Source organism: Gigantopelta aegis, chromosome 14 (genome assembly GCF_016097555.1).
Source record: "Gigantopelta aegis isolate Gae_Host chromosome 14, Gae_host_genome, whole genome shotgun sequence".
Taxonomy (NCBI): Eukaryota; Metazoa; Mollusca; class Gastropoda; order Neomphalida; family Peltospiridae; genus Gigantopelta; species Gigantopelta aegis.
Genome location: NC_054712.1, coordinates 20,243,237 through 20,261,012, shown reverse-complemented (window position 1 = coordinate 20,261,012; position 17,776 = coordinate 20,243,237). Strand labels below are relative to the sequence as shown.

The following is a 17,776-nucleotide window of genomic DNA, read 5'->3' as shown; positions in this document are numbered from 1 at the left end:
TTAAAAAGGCTCTGTTAGTCGATAACATATTAAAAGTTGCAGCAAACTCAGGAATGTCCCTTTAATTAGATATAAGTACGAACATTAAATATAAACAAACACACAAAACCGGACACCTGGATCTGTTGAGACTGCAGTAAGTCGCTGCACTTAACCGGCCTCGGTGGCGTCGTGGTTAAGCCATCGGACATAAGGCTGGTAGGTACAGGGTTCGCAGCCCGGTACCGGCTCCCACCCAGAGCGAGTTTCTAAGGACTCAGTGGGTAGGTGTAAGGCCACTACACCCTCGGCTCTCTCATTAACCACTAATCAACTAACAACTAACCCACTGTCCTGGATAGACATCCCAGATAGCTGACGTGTGTGCCCAGGACAGCGTGCTTGAACCTTAATTGGATATAAGCACCAAAATAAGTAGAAATGAAATTGCTTTAGCAGTACTCTCAGTATGCGTGTTTGAATTAGTATGTTTCACTAGTATGTGCAATTTATTATGGTTGCTGTACTTAAAGGGACTGTCTCGAGTTACCAGCCATTGTAAGATGTTTGCGATAACAGAGCCTTGTTGGCGACTACTATTTCATACTAAATACATTTTGTTTAGAATACAAGTGTCTATATATCTAATGCGTTTGCGGTCATATACTAATGTTTGTAGCACTCAGTTTTTACTTCAATTCGTGATATATACTTTTCGTACATACAAAATTATTGGCCCGTTAAAATCCGGTTTGGGCAACCACAAGCATTAGGAGAACAACAAACACCTTGTAAATACAGACACTGATATTATAAATAAGAAAATGTATTTAATCTGTATGTTACGTCATCAAAAATACTTTATTGGTCGGAAACATTTTACAATAGTTGTAACCTCAGGACTGTCACTTTCCAACTAATAAAATATTTCTACGATTAAACTTACATATTAAATATAAATTATTTCCTCGTTTAGAACATCAGTATCTGTATATTCAATGCTTTACTGGTCGTCTTAATATTTATAAGAAGCCCAAACTGGATGTTGTCTTCAAATAATTTCGTACGTACGAAATAATTCTATTTTTGGAAATAAAATGAAATTTAACCTAGTACAAATATTAGAACGATCAGAAACACGTTTAATATACAGCGACTAATATTTTATGCAGAAAAATATATTTGATATGTAATTACAATCGTTAAAGTCTCTGTTAGTCGACAACATCCTAAAACGTGCAGCAATCTCAGGAATGTCCCTTTAAGAAAACAATATTTTGCTAAAGTTTGCTGACGGAAATATCTTCATCTTTGGTAATATATAAGATCGATAATATTCATATCACTCCGTAAAATATTCGACAAATCCATCGTAATCAGTACTAGTATATAATACATGACAGACAAACAGACAGAAAGACAGACCGATCCTTTATTCAGTTTCATACAATGTACAGAAAGTTTAAAGGGACATCCCTGAGCTTGCTGCAATTTTTAAGATGTTATCGACTAAAGAAGACTTTTTAACGATTGTAATTATATATCAAATATATGTTTCTGCATAAAATATTAGTTTCTATATATTAAAAGTGTTTCTGATCGTTATAATATTTGTACTAGGTTAAATTTCATTTTATTTCCTAAGACAAAATCCGGTTTGGGATTTTTACAAATATTAAAACGACCAGAAACACGTTGAACATACAGACACTGATGTTCTAAACAAGAAAAAATATTTAATATGTAAGTTTAATCGTAGAACTATTTTAGTAGTCGGAAACATCTTACAATGCAGCAAATTCAGGAATGTCCCTTTAAAGAATCATAGTAATAAAATAGATAAGTATTTTTAGAAGTACATAAGTCATAGTAGGGGAGGTATAAAAAGACTTCATGTCAACTAAACTATTCTATTTAAAACAAGGAACAACATCAAAAACAATATCGCCCGATTGTCAATGATACAATAATTAAAACGGCACCGATGTACAGCACCGAGTCCAAATCGTATTCACACAGAACTCTACAACATGCACATTATAATCGCTGTCAAAATACAGCTGCTTTGATTTAAAGTGACATTCCTGAGTTTGCTGCATTGTAAGATGTTTCCGACTAATACAATATTTCTACGATTAAACTTACATATTATATTTATTTTCTTGTTTAGGATATCAGTGTCTGTATATTCAACGTGTTTCTGGTCGTCTTAATATTTGTAAGAAGCCCAATCTGGATTTTGTCTTCAAATAATTTCGTACGTATGAAAAACAAGTATTCTAGGAAACAAAATAAAATTTAACCTTATTACAAATATTAGAACGATCAAAAACACGTTTAATATACAGCCACTAATATTTTATGCCACAAAATACATTTGATATGTAATTACAATCGTTAAAAAGTCTCTGTTAGTCGATAACATCTTAAAAATTGCAGCAAACTCAGGAATGTCCCTTTAAGGCAAATTATTTGTATAAACAAAATTCGTATACTATTAGGAGATTAAATATTTGTATATAACTATCTTAGACAAGACATTTGAGATAGCATAATGATTTTTTATAAAATCATTTGAGACAAAAGCACTAGAGGCAGAATAATAATTTCACATAAAATCATTAGTACAAAACGCATGAGGTAGAATAAGGATTTCACAAAATGGATAAGGATGAGACACAACCATTTGTGGTTGGACTCTAGTTTTAACCCATGACAATGGAGTCTAAATGTTGTTAATCTACAAACCTGTAACACATTTGGGTAAAGTTACAACAGAGTGACACAAGAACATGTGACGTTAAAACCGACGAAGAATTTTAGGCAAAGTAGTGAGGACCGCCATTACCCTGAGTATCCGTAACAGGATGTTTCAGCCCTACTGCACCGGGGATAAGAGGACTGCCACTCACAATTACAAGAATATTAGATTATGGCGCAGTGTGTGATACAACATTATTTTTATAACGAGCTTGATGTACACACACACACATGCTTCCATGATCCACTGTCAGGTGCTCGTACTAAAGGACTGGAGGACCGCCATTGCCCTGGGTATCCGTAACAGGATGTTTCAGCCCCCCTCCACCGGGGATAGGAGGACTGCCACTCACCAGACGTACTTAGAAAACAAAAACTTGTGCACAGGACAGACCTCAAAGGAAATATACAGATGTGATGGATCCAGGTAACTCATGAATCACTGTATAAACAGTGATGATATCGATAGCACAATAAGTAATACGGTGCATATATCACTAAATAAGTATACTTATTTTAAAACTATTTCTTTGAGGTTGAAAAAATACAGCAAAACATCCTAGATACAATCAATTTTATCTTCAGAAAATCCAGCAGGATCAGCAATAAACATTGTTAACGACATAAACAATTAATATACTAGCTCTTGAAAAAAATATTAAATAAAAGAAAGTACACAGTATCAGAAGTTTAGTTATCCTCATAGATATAATATACGGGCTCCCATTTTTCTAGGGGGTGGGAAGGCAGGTTGATGTTTACTTGAATTTAGTCATGTATTCATATTAGCAGTACTGCCAAACAGCTATAAAGGGTTGCAAACGAATCACAACGCAGTTTTACAGGCATTGCAACTAATCTTGTTGATAGAATAATGGAAATACGCAGCAAAAACGTTTCAGGTCAGATAAATTTGCCTGAATATCCCTAACGTTTTGTCCAAATTTGACGAGTTGACCGCCCTCACCCCCACCTCGACCCCCACCCCCCAATCTCGTACGCGTATGATTATCGCTATCTTGATCTTTGCTATTCAGAAATGTTCTTTCAAATTTCGCATCTCAAAGAAAGTAGAAAATATATTTTTGGTCAAAGAAATGTGATAAAATAATTTCGATTCCATCCAGAACATATATTACAATTTCTACGTGATACTGACTTTTATTGTAGAATTTAATATTACCTGTCTGTGATGTTTGTAGTTTTCGCACAGTTCTTTACACTGTGGTTTTATTGAACTATTGTATTTTTATATTAATGTTGATCATTACTTACTGTTTTGGATTTACCATAGTTTGACACCCAATAGCCGATGTATGTTTCGTGCTGGGCTGTCGTTAAACATCTATTCTATTCTTTCACATTTCTACATTGAATATGCTTAATTTACACTATTGTTTTCAACTTTTCTCTTTTCAACTTTGCTATTTTGTACTTTGAAATTAGATAGCTTGCTGTATTATTGTCTATAAACGATTACAGCTTAATTAAAACATATTGACTTTAAGTTGCAATCTCTTGTAAACGTCTACGTAGTTTCGAACTGTTCGTGGTGTACAAGTTTAATTATTCAAGTTACAGACATTTTGGAAGTAAGTCACTGTTGGTAAAACTATATAAATATATTCTTCTTTTTTTAAATCAATCTTCCTTCATTTCTTCTCTTGCGGCGAAGAATAACTTCTGTACAAAAATTGTAAATTGTTCTGAAACAAAAATTACATGAATATTAGATTATGGCACAATGTGTGATAAAACATTATTTTTATAACGAGCGTGATGTACACACGCTTTTAAAGGCATACTGTCACAGATTTAAGGACCTTATTTCTCTAAAAATGGACAATAAATAGAAATTACATTAATTGTTGGAAACCAAATCTAGCTATTGCATCACCGTAACTGAACCATGATGGAGTGAAATCCATGTCAATCCTCTCGGCAATTATAGTTTTTGAATTATGGACCATTGCCATAATTCAATTATTTTTACAAAATATTAATAAATGGAGTATGGTGTTTATAAAGATGGTTGAATAAAGTACATTTAGGGACAAATCAAATTATTTTTGTTCAGGCAATACTTTGTTAGACCATTAAATAGGTCAGTGGTCTGTGACAATATGCACTTAATCAGTACCAAAACAGGAGATTTGTTTTTTTCGTAACACACGGAACTTTACGGCAGTAGTCATCACCTTGTTAAAGCGTCCCTTTAACTTTACAAAGTTTAGCAACATTCTTTTATATAACTGTTTATCTTTTTTCTTGACCATTCCCTTGTTGACAAATGCCAACCCATGCAAAGAGAGAAGACATGGGTTGTTATAGTAATTATACACACAGTGTAGTTACTACTTTACAGGCAGAACTAATTAAAATGATACATTCACAAGGACCTGGATTTTAACAAGTCTCTAGAGTAAATGAAAGTACATAATACTATATGAGAATGAGAGAGAGAATGAGAAAGTTAACTAAAATATATAAAATACCATCTTTTTTCTTTTCATTTCTTTTCTTTTTAATTTTCTTTTTGTTTGTTTCTTTGAAAACGGACAGATTAAAAAAAACGAAAAAAAAAACCCACAAAAAAAACCCTCACATGGTTATCAATAGCAGTGTTTTCACATGCATAGCTCGGTTTTCTTTTCTTTTTTTTCCTTTTTGTTTTTTTTATCTCAGTGCCCCCTTTCCTTTCTCTTCTTTGAATTCCATCTCATTTCTTCCCGATCTGGCAACTCCTCCTATCTTTCAACTTCTTTCGCTGTCCACCTCCACATCCCAGTCCTTGTCTCTCCAACCGCGACAAGTGCTTGTCTCTTGTGGCTATCTGTGCCACACACCTGTTCCCCATCAGCTTTTAGCTGTGGGCTTAGTCTGACCACTTCGGGGAGTGTTCAGTAGTTACTTCTGGCATTGTTAAGAGGCACTTGTAACCACCTACTATGCACCCTACTACCGGCGGTCGTTAGTTAGTGCCGTGGGTCAGACCAGCTATATTAGCGGCAGAGGACGAGGATGTCAGGTGGGTGCAGGAATATACACAGAGACTGCACCCGTGGAGGAAGTTGAGACAGGTAGGCGATGGTGTGGACAGCTCAGAAGACAGAGTCGGAGGAAATTGACAGAAAGGGTCGAAACAGACTGCATAGCTCGGTTTTCGGTACACGCACCCGCACCGCGAAAACAAACGATCACAGTTTTAAACTAAAAACATTTTCTATGGTACAGAAAATGTTTTATTTAACGACACACTCAACACATTGTATTTATGGTTATATGGCGTCGGACATGTGGTTAAGGACCACACAGATATTGGGAGAGGAAACTCGCTGTCGCCACTTCATGGGCTACTCTTTTCGATTAGCATCAAGGGATCTTATATATACACCATCACATAGACAGGATATCACATACCACGGCCTTTGTTACACCAGTCGTGGTGCACTGGCTGGAGCGAGAATTTCTTTGATACAGGATCCCGTTTTTCTTAGCGCTAAGATCACCTTAAATACATAAGGTGGTCATGAACTTAGCGCTGAGATCGCTTCGTAAAATGATGCGCGGTCGGTTTAGGATCGATCCCCGTTGGTAGCCCCACTGGGTTATTTCTCGTTCCAGCCATAACTTGAATCCAGAGTGTCCGATTGATCGTACGACCCATTGTACATCAGGCGAGAGTTTACTCATAAACAGGACAGTACATACCACGACCTTTTGGTGTAACATTCGTGGGGCACTGTTTGGGACGGGAAAAAATTTCGTGTCCACTGATGACGATCGATCCTGCGATCCATCTCAGCTGAGGCGAGCGCTCTGTCATTGAGCTACATTCCGCCCAAGAAATCCAGAGAATTACATACGTCGTCATTAGATTTGACCGCGCCGACCACTTGATATTTATACAGACAATTGTTTGTTTTTTTGGTTTTGTACATAGAAGAAGAAAAAAAACATGCCAGTACTAAATAAATCAATATTATATGTGAAATGTGATATATACAGCGATCGAAATGTTCGACCCGATGGTAAAGGAATATCGTAGGCGGTTGCAGGTACCACTTAACATTGCCAGAAGTGGTCGGACTATACCCTCAGCAAACGCTCATGGCGAAAAGGAAGGCGATTGGAGCGATAGGCACTAGGATGGCGAGGTGTACAGCAATATGATGACATGATGGACTGCACAGTCTTCCTCCTTTATCTTTCGACGGACCATTCAAACATGCGCCTAATTTCCTTCATTAAAATTGCGCACCATTTTCCCTTTGTCATTAATCATACGGGACATTCAAAATTTCATAGCACCCAAACCGGCCATCCGCCTGTTACCGAATCCGGTCGGGCTGCTGGTGCTCTCTCACACCTGCCAGCGCAGGCGGTCCCCTATCCCACCCACCCCACTCCTTGTCTGTCCTGGACAGAGGAGCCGGCGGTCGGTCTGGGATCGATCTCCGTCGGTGGGTCCATTGGGCTATTTCTCGTTCCAGCCAGTGCACTGACGGGAATCGATCCCAAACCTGGGACGGGGGTAAAACAAGAAACAAGCATACGTCACGGTTGGAGAGACGAGGAGTGGGATGTGGACATGAGTCACAAGAAAAACTGAAAACCAGTGCTGTCCCGTATGTGGGAAAATTTACACAAACATCCCCTTGTCTCCGATAGGGACGGGATGTAGCCCAGTGGTAAAGCGTTCGCTTGATGCGCGGTCGGTCTAGGATCGATCCCATCGGTGGACCCATTGGGATATTTCTCGTTCCAGCCAGTGCTCCACAACTGGTGTAACAAAGGCCGTGGTATGTACTGTCCTATCTGTGGGATGGTGCATATAAAAGATCCCTTGCTGTTAATCGAAAAGAGTAGCCCCTGAAGTGGCGACAGCGGGTTTCCTGTCTCATTATCTGTGTGGTCCTTCACCATATGTTTGACGCCATATAACCGTAAATAAAATGTGTTGAGTGCGTCGTTAAATAAAACATTTCTTTCTTTCTTTCTTTCTTTCTTTCCTTGTCTTTGATGGAAAACTGTAGCGAGTTTCCTATGAAGACTCAAACTTACCTCCTCAGAATGACCAAAATGCGTGACATCCAAAAGTCAGTTCGTTATACAACGTGCTTTGATGGTGTCATTACACAAAAACAAACAAGAAGAAAAAGGTAAAAAAGCGCTTCTTTTTTTTTTTTAAATACTCGAATTATGTGATTACCTATTGCTAGCAGAAAACGTTGTGGTTTCTTCTTCCACAAAACTGTGACAAGGTAGACCGGTACCCCTGTGGCTATCATGACGAGACCAATGAAGCATGACATAGGACTGGAGGCCAGTGGAGTTATGAGTAGAAACACGCACACGATCAGAAAAAACACTGGGAAAGCTATGTTTACCTGAAAATGTATAAACAATCATAATAAACGATTAGGCCCAAAACACACCGATGCAAAGGCTGTGTCTGCATCTGGCCAATATAGTATCAGTTGAGAATAAAACTTATACTGAATCGAATTAATATGCACATGTGTATTCAACTCACTGAAGAGTGTAAATACAGACTGTTACAGGGACATTCCTGACTATGCTGCATTGCAAGATGTTTCCGACTGATAAAACATTTCTACAATTAAACTTACATATCAAATATATTTTCTTGTTTAGAATATCAGTCTCTGTATATTCAATGTGTTTCTGGTCGTCTTAATATTTGTAAGAAGTCCAAACTGGATTTTGTCTTCAAATAATTTAGTACGTACGAACAAAATATATTTTAGGAAATAAAATGAAATTTAACATAGTACAAATATTAGCACGATCAGAAACACGTTTAATATACAGTCACTAATATTTTATGCAGAAAAATACATTTGATATGTAATTACAGTCGCTAAAAAGTCTCTGTTAGTTAATAACATCTTAAAAATTGCAGCAAACTCAGGAATGTCCCTTTAAGTCTGTTGTTTGTAACAAAACTGATAAAAACACAATTGAACTTCAAACTAAAAGACCACGAATTATTACATGTGCTGTGTATAAATGCATGTATACGTTAACATTATCAAATTTGAGGGTGAGGGTGGAAGGCAGACTCGTGGGATAGGGCCAAGTTTCTTAAGTTTTATTTTAAGTCGATGTGAATACTGTTCCAAAAAACCCAACGATTGACAAAAAAACAACAACAAACAAACAAAACACAAAAACAAAACCACCAAAGCCAACCAAATGGAAATTTGTCCCAGTGTACTCATACAGTGGTTGCAATAAAGATTGTATTGTATTGTATTGTATTGTATTGTATTGGCTTCTCCTACCCCACCAACCCTAGCAGTGCCATTTCATTTCATTTCAACTTATGTTCGTGCTTATATCCAATTAAGGTTCAAGCACGCTGTCCTGGGCACACACCTCAGCTATTTGGGTTGTCTGTCCAGGACAGTGGGTTAGTTGTTATTTGGTTAGTGGTTAGTGAGAAAGAAGAGGGTGTAGCGGCCTTACACCTACCCATTGAGCCCTTAAGAACTCGCTCTGGGTTGGAGCCGGTACCGAGCTGGGAACCCTGTACCTACCAGCCTGTAGTCCGATGGCTTAACCACTGCGCCACCGAGGGCGGTTAGCAGTGCCACGACGTTTAGAAGAGTAAAAAAGGTTACCTTGATTGGTCGCTTCATGTCGGGTCTGGTGTATCTGAGATAGAGGAGGCCTGCCACTGACATGGCGATGAACACCGATTCCACGAACGCACCGTACGTAATGAGCGCGTAGACATCACTGGCGCAGACGTATACCAGAGACATTACGCACTGAAAAAACAAAAAAAAAGCAACCATGAAAATAGTCCGCCCAAAATTATCAAAACGTACATGTAGTTTACTGTTTTATTTGTTTGTTTGTTTGTTGGGTTTTGGGGGTTTTGCTTTTTTGTTTGTTTGGTTGGTTGGGTTTTTTCTATTTTTTACTTTTGTTTTAAATGATTAAAGACCAGTTAGAATTAGCGACACTGCGCACTGACAAACAAAATAAAAACCATGACAATTAGAACCGGCCTCAGTGGCGCAATGTTTAAGCCATCGGGCTACAGGCTGGTAGGTACAGGGTTCGCAGCCTACTACCGGCTCCAACCCAGAGCGAGTTCTTAAGGGCTCAATGGGTAGGTGTAAGACCACTACACCCTCTTCTCTCTCACTAACCACTAACCAACTAATAACTAACCCGCTGTCCTGGACAGACAGCCTAGATAGCTAAGGTGTGTGCCCAGGACAGCGTGATTGAACCTTAATTGGATATAAGCACGAAACTAAGTTGAAATGAATGAAATGACAGTTAGACATATTGTTATCAAAACCAAACACGTTGTTTGCTGGTTACTTGTTTTGTTTATTTTATTTCGTTTTGTTTTGTTGTGTGTTTTGTTTGTTGCTTTTGTTTTGTTGTTGTTTTCTAAATGATTAATTAATTGTTTTAAGACAGAGGGTTAGGATTAGTGACAATGCCCACTGAAAAACAAAACAACAACCACAATAACTAGACATATTGTTAGATTAGGATTAAGGACATTGCGCATCCTAAAACCAAATAACAATTATGAAAATAGTTCGTGCCAAAGTATTACAAACGGTAGTTTTTTTAAGATGGGGGGAGTCAACCTCTGATGTTAAAGGGACATTCCATCAAATATATTTTTCTGCATACAATATTAGTGGCTGTATATTAAAGGGACATTCCTGAGTTTGCTGCAATTTTTAAGATATTATCGACGAACGGAGACTTTATAACGATTGTAATTACATATCAAATATATTTTTCAGAAAAAATATTAGTGGGTATATATTAAACGTGTTTCTGTCGTTCTAATATTTGTACTAGGTTAAATTTCATTTTATTTCCTAAAAAGTTTTTTTTTTCGTAAAATCCAGTTTGGGCTTCTTACAAATATCAAGACGACCAGAAACATTTTGAATATACAGACACTGATATTCTAAACAAGAAAATATATTTAATATGTAAGTTTAATCGTAGAAATATTTTATTAGTCGGAAACATCTTACAATGCAGCAAACTCAGGAATGTCCCTTTAAATGTGTTTCTGATCGTTCTAACATTTTATTTCATCAAATAATTTTTTTCGTACATACGAAATTATTAGAAGACACAATCCAGTTTGGGCTCCTTACAAATATTAAGACGACCAGAAACACCTTGAATATACAGATAATCATATTCTAAACAAGAAAATATATTTAATATGTAAGTTTAATCGTAGAAAAATTTATTAGTTGGAAACATCTTACAATGCAGAAAACTCAGGAATGTCCCTTTAAAGTTTATATTTTATTATATTAGAATCATCTTTGAGTAAATAGTCATTTTCTCACTGAAATCTTTGATGCTTCATTAAGACGCTTATATCATATTCATGTTCCTAATGGGTGGACATTTCTTTACAAGGAACAATAATGCGACTTAATCAAATATTATGAAGAAAACAGTAAACCCATTACTACAATACGTTCAATACACACGTTCGCGTCTAGACAGCAATTTGCATCTGAAACCTTTCCTGAAACGTATGAAAGATAACACTTCGTGACTCATAATATATATTTTAAGAATTTATATTAATTTGACAGAAAGGAGTAAAAACGTAGGCCAGACACCTACCCCAAATAATAATGATGGAAGTGGCGTCATGAATTTCATGTTAATAGTTGCTAGGAAACCAGGCAGATGACCAGCACGCGCTCCAACGAAGAATAATCTAGAATTTAAAAAAAACACACTCACAAAAAAACATAAATTTAAATCAAAAACATTAAAATGGAACCATCACGATTACTTAATACACATTTATCATGTATTCTAGATAATATTAGACATACTTGGTGGTGGTGGTGTTTTGGCACTGTACTATATATATGTTTAAATACGTGTTGAACAATTAATCATGTTAATATAATTACACATAATTAATCTGTTAGTTTGATTACCTGTCTCTTTAGCATAAGAGGGTGTTGTGTTTTTTTTGTCCTGTTCCACAAATCGAATATGGCCGCCACTCAACCAATGAGATCTTTTTGCTCACCTTATCTCCGCTTATCGATGGCAATGCTATGGTTTTAAAACATACACACGTATTTAAGACAACATTAATTATAATTTAACAGATCATTCGTTTGCATAAATAGAAAGAAAACTATGACAGAGTATCATCAAGCCGATTCTTCAAATTTATAATATAAAAAAAAACAGAAGATAAAAACCCCATTAGACATACATACACTACATATCTAGGTTATGTCTCTTGGCTGTCAGGTTCTATCCCTTGGCTGTCAGATTGTGTCTCTTGGCTGACAGGTTGTGTCCCTTGGCTACCAAGTTGTGTCCCTTGGTTGCCAGGTTGCGTCCCTTCGCTGTTAGGTTTTGTCCCTTGGCTGCCAGATTGCACACGGCTACCAGGTTGTGTCACGCGGCTGCCAGGTGCGTCCCTTAGCCGTCAGCTTGTGTCACGCGGCTGCCAGGTTGTGTCACGTGGATGCCGGATTGTGTGCCTTGGCTTCCACGTTGTGTCCCTTGGTTACCAGGTTGTGTCCCTTGGCTGTCAGGTTGTGTCCCTTGGCTGTCAGATTGTGTCCCTTGGCTGCCAGGTTATATCCCTTGGTTGCCAGGTTGTGTCCCTTGATTGCCAGGATGTGTCCCTTGGCTGCCAGGTTGTGTCCCTTGGTTGCCAAGATGTGTCCATTGGCTGCCAGATTGTGTCCCTTGGTTGTCAGGATATGTAACTTGGCTGACAGGTTGTGTATCTTGGCTGCCAGGATGTGTCCCTTGGTTGCCAGGATGTGTACCTTGGCTGTCAGATTGTGTACCTTCGTTGTCAGGTTGTGTCCCTTGGTTGCCAGGATGTGTCCCTTGGCTGCCAGGTTGTGTCCCTTGGCTGCCATGATGTGTACATTGACTGCCAGGATGTGTACCTTGGCTGTCAAATTACGTCCCTTGGCTACCAGGATGTGTCCCTTGGTTGCCAGGATGTGTACCTTGCTTGCCAGGATGTGTACATTGGCTGCCAGGATGTGTCCCTTGGTTGTCAGATTGCGTCCCTTGGTTGCCAGGATGTGTCCCTTGGTTGCCAGGTTGTGTCCCTTGGTTGCCAGGATGTGTAGCTTGGTTGCCAGGTTGTGTCCCTTATCTGCCAGGATGTGTACATTGGCTGCCAGGATGTGTACCGTGGCTGTCAGATTGCGTCCCTTGGCTGCCAGGATATGTCCCTTGGTTGCCAGGATGTGTACATTGGTTGTCAGGATGTGTCCCTTGGTTGCCAGGATGTGTACCTTGGCTGTCAGATTGTGTCACTTGGCTGCCAGGTTGTGTCCCTTGGCTGCCAGGATATGTCCCTTGGTTGCCAGGATGTGTACCTTGGTTGCAAGGTCGTGTCCCTTGGCTGCCATGATGTGTACATTGACTGCCAGGATGTGTACCTTGGCTGTCAGATTACGTCCCTTGGCTACCAGGATGTGTCCCTTGGTTGCCAGGATGTGTACCTTGCTTGCCAGGATGTGTACATTGGCTGCCAGGATGTGTCCCTTGGTTGTCAGATTGCGTCCCTTGGTTGCCAGGATGTGTCCCTTGGTTGCCAGGATGTGTCCCTTGGTTGCCAGGATGTGTAGCTTGGTTGCCAGGTTGTGTCCCTTATCTGCCAGGATGTGTACATTGGCTGCCAGGATGTGTACCGTGGCTGTCAGGATGTGTACCTTGGCTGCCAGGATGAGTACATTGACTGCCAGGATGTGTACCTTGGCTGTCAGATTGCGTCCCTTGGCTACCAGGATGTGTCCCTTGGTTGCCAGGATGGGTACCTTGCTTGCCAGGATATGTATCTTGGCTGTGCATACCAGGATGTGTCCCTTGGTTGGATGCCACCTTGCCAGGATGTCACTTGGATGTCAGATTGCGTCCCTTGGTTGCCAGGATGTGTCCCTGGGTTGCCAGGTTGTGTCCCTTGGTTGCCAGGATGTGCAGCTTGGTTGCCAGGTTGTGTCCCTTGGCTGCCAGGATGTGTACATTGGCTGCCAGGATGGTTACCTTGGCTGTCAGATTGCGTCCCTTAGCTGCCAGGTTGTGTCCCTTGGCTGCCATGATGTGTACATTGGCTGCCAGGATGTGTACCGTGGCTGTCAGGTTGCGTCCCTTAGCTGCCAGGTTGTGTCCCTTGGCTGCCATGATGTGTACATTGGCTGCCAGGATGTGTACCGTGGCTGTCAGGTTGCGTCCCTTGGTCCCTTGGCTGCCATGATGTGTACCGTGGCTGTCAGGTTGCGTCCCTTGGTTGCCAGGATGTGTACCTTGGCTGTCAGATTGTGTACCTTGGTTGCCAGGATGTGTCCCTTGGTTGCCAGAATGTGTACATTGGCTGTCAGATTGCGTCCCTTGGCTGCCAGGTTGTGTCCCTTAGCTGCCAGGATGTGTCCCTTGGTTGCCAGGATATGTACCTTGGCTGTCAGATTGTGTACCTTGGTTGTCAGGTTGTGTCCCTTGGTTGCCAGGATATGTACCTTGGCTGTCAGGTTGTGTCCCTTGGTTGTCAGGATGTGTCCCTTGGTTGCCAGGATGTGTACCTTGGCTGTCAGATTGCGTCCCTTGGCTGCCAGGTTGTGTCCCTTAGCTGCCAGGATGTGTCCCTTGCTTGCCAGGATATGTACCTTGGCTGTCAGATTGTGTACCTTGGTTGTTAGGTTGTGTCCCTTGGTTGCCAGGATATGTACCTTGGCTGTCAGGTTGTGTCCCTTGGTTGTCAGGATGTGTCCCTTTGTTGCCAGGATGTGTACCTTGGCTGCCAGGTTGTGTCCCTTGGCTGCCATGATGTGTACATTGGCTGCCAGGTTTTGTCACTTGGCTGCCAGGATGTGTACATTGGCTGTCAGATTGCGTCCCTTGGCTGCCAGGTTGTGTCCCTTGGCTGCCAGGATGTGTACATTGGCTGTCAGATTGCGTCCCTTGGCTGCTAGTTTGTGTCCCTTGGCTGCCAGGATATGTACCGTGGCTGTCAGATTGTGTACCTTGGTTGCTAGGTTGTGTCCCTTGGTTGCCAGGGTGTGTAGCTTGGCTGCGTGGTTGCGTCCCTTGGCTGCCAGGTTGCGTCCCTTGGCTGCCAGGTTGTGTCCCTTGGCTGCCAGATTGTGTCCCTTGGTTGTAAGGTTATGTCCCTTGGCTGTGATATTGTATCTCGTGTCTGCTAGGTTGTGTCTCTTGGCTGCGAGATTGTGTATCTTGGTTGTTAATCTTACCCACATCAGTGGCTTTTTCAGCATTGTAACCAAAATCTGATGTAGAGTTTATACCCGGTCCGTCAGTGCCCCCCCCCCCCCCCCCCCCCCACCACCACCACCACCACCTCCTAAAGTCGTTCCTACGGGCCTGTAAAAACTAAATATATTCAAAGAAGTATATTGGGTAGTTTTAGGTTTGAAATGTTTTTTTATTGGACATTTTATTTCATGCACTTTTACAAATTTTAAGTAGCAATTATGTTACTATAATCTATCGAAAAAATAAAACATTATATATATATCCATTAATTTCTGAGATTTTTTAGTACATACATGTAAGTTTACCCTCCGCACTCTCTGGCAGAAACCCAGGGTAGGTAAACGATCATTTGGTGTAGAGTATTTTTAATATGACATACAGAAAGCATTGCAAAGTACAATTTTATTATGCTTTAATAATCGACATTAGCTTTAAAACTAATTAACCATCATTCCTTCTGGCCAGAGTACGTATGTTGTTCCTGCCAAAGTGTTAGCATTTTAATTTGAATGACAATATACTGAACTGACGATAAACATTGTTAACTAACGTAATAATTCACGTTTTGAAGCTGTTTTGTTATGAGGTTAACAGACCAACGAGATCAAGAGACGTTAGTATGGAGTCGTTATGGGCTGTCGGTGAAAATTAATTTGGTAATTATAGGTAAATAAATGTGAAGTTTAAATATTCGTATGTGAACAAATTGCAATAACTTTATTTAATGTATATCTTAAGTACATACTTGTTTTAATTTTCACATAGTAAATGTACAATAACCTGCTGTATTTAGTTGGAGTTCGACGACAATAATGCGTCCATGTTTTAAAACAACTTTCGTTTTTTTTGGAAATCGAAACCACGATTTTGGTCGTTTCTTGGGATACATTGCTATTACTGTTGCCGTTAAACACTGCGCAGTTAACCATCATATAATTACGTCGACAGTATATAATAACACTAATTATCTTGTAAATTAAATTTCCGATAAACCTGGAGACAAAAAAAAAAAAAAAGACGACTAAAAGGCACAACCAAAGAATCAACACGTGTACCGGTATTGCTTGATAACTCTCACCGATGACATATTGCCTCGCTTTCGTTCAGATCTATGCATAATCCCGCCCACTTCTGTTTTTACCCCAAACCTAAGACGCGCAGCTGACCGGTGATTTGGCAGCGAGCCGTGCGTTCGAGTAATGTGGTCTTTGACGCTAACTTAATCCATTACACACTACATGTCTTTTGGTGTCCGTCTCCTTTAAAGGGACACACCCTAGTTACGGCTAGTTGTTAACCATTACGGCGTTGTTTTTCGCTATTAAACCCATTTTTTCACAAATAAAATTGCACTTTACTTACCGTTTATTATTTAGAATATACATTTCCATTCACCTGAAGTGTTTTTTGGTAATCCTGGTAATCCTGGTGTTTGTAATACCACAAAATGTATTTTTCCTATTTCTGAAAAACGGGCGCACGTTTGAGAAAAAACCGTTGAGCAGACAAGGTCTAATCTATTTTTAGACGGGATATTTCCATTTCAATGTCACAGACGTTGGTATACCACGTGACCGTTATCATTTTGGTTCGGTTTGTTTTATCGATATAAAACCTGCTTTTTCACTCCATTTGATAAAAACGTGATCTAAGTGTGTTACAGGTTTGTAGATTAACCAAATTATAATTTATTTTCGCTGGATAGAACTAAGGTGTGCGGCTTTAACGCTAAGATCGCTTCGTAAAATGACGTCCTGGAAGATCGTCTGCCTACCAGACATATTACCTGGATGATGTGAAAATAGCTCCGTTCAGTCCACCAAACGTTGAGAACGCTACGAATATCGGCATGATCCACGACATGACACCAAGCGTCCGGTTCGCAAATGTCTGAAACAAAATACTACATGAGTGGATTGGTGTCATTTGAAATCAGTTTATTAAAGTGACACACCCTAGTTTTTAAGTACTAAGGCATATTTTCCACGATTATAACCGTTTTTCATAACTGAAATCATACTATAATTACATTTTATTGTTTCACTCTGTTGTGACTTTATTCAAATGTGTTACAGATGTAACTAAACTTAGTGTCCATTTTGTTACGGGTTAAAACTAGGGTCTGCGATTTTAATGATATTAGATCTTACTGGTTAAAAGGACTATTCCGAGTTTTTACCCCTAGTAAGATTTCCGTTTTATTCCCCAAAACAAAATACACATCTTAGGTTTTGTTGTTGTTGGGTGGGGTTGTTTTTGTAGTTTTTTTGTTTTTTTTTTGGGGGGGGGGGGGGGTTGGGGAGGTGTTGGGGGAGTCTTTTTGTTATATATATATATATATATATATATATATATATATATATATAAAACCTTTGATTGAATTATTTCAAATTTCTTTTGGTTGTTGAACGAAATAATAAACATATATCGTTCGTGCGAAATTTTGAAAGAGAAAAATCGATAGAGACTACAAAACATTACCATTACAAGAAAACATAAGTTTGTTTTGTTTAACGACACCACTAGAGCGCATTGATTTATTAATCATCAGCTATTGGATGTCAAACATTTGGTAATTTTGAGATATAGTCTTAGAGTGGAAACGCGCTACATTTTCCATTAGTAGCAAGGGATCTTTTATATGCACCATCCCACAGTCAGGATAATACATACCACAACCTTTGAGATACGAGTCGTGGTGGCTGGAACGAAGACGATTACACGAAATACATTGGTTGTAGAG

General features: G+C 39.4%; 1 protein-coding gene across 1 annotated transcript in view; it reads right to left on the bottom strand.

Annotated features, from left to right (window-relative positions):
* Positions 1–4,380: 4,380 nt before the first annotated feature.
* LOC121389127 (Y+L amino acid transporter 2-like) overlaps positions 4,381–17,776 on the bottom strand; it is a 49,672-nt gene continuing 36,276 nt past the window's right edge. The window contains exons 6-10 of the mRNA XM_041520739.1: positions 16,820–16,923; positions 11,395–11,491; positions 9,387–9,536; positions 7,952–8,129; positions 4,381–4,445 (exon numbers count right to left, since the gene is read on the bottom strand). Coding sequence (XP_041376673.1) covers positions 4,381–4,445; positions 7,952–8,129; positions 9,387–9,536; positions 11,395–11,491; positions 16,820–16,923 — 594 coding nt within the window. The remainder of the gene's footprint in view (positions 4,446–7,951; positions 8,130–9,386; positions 9,537–11,394; positions 11,492–16,819; positions 16,924–17,776) is intronic.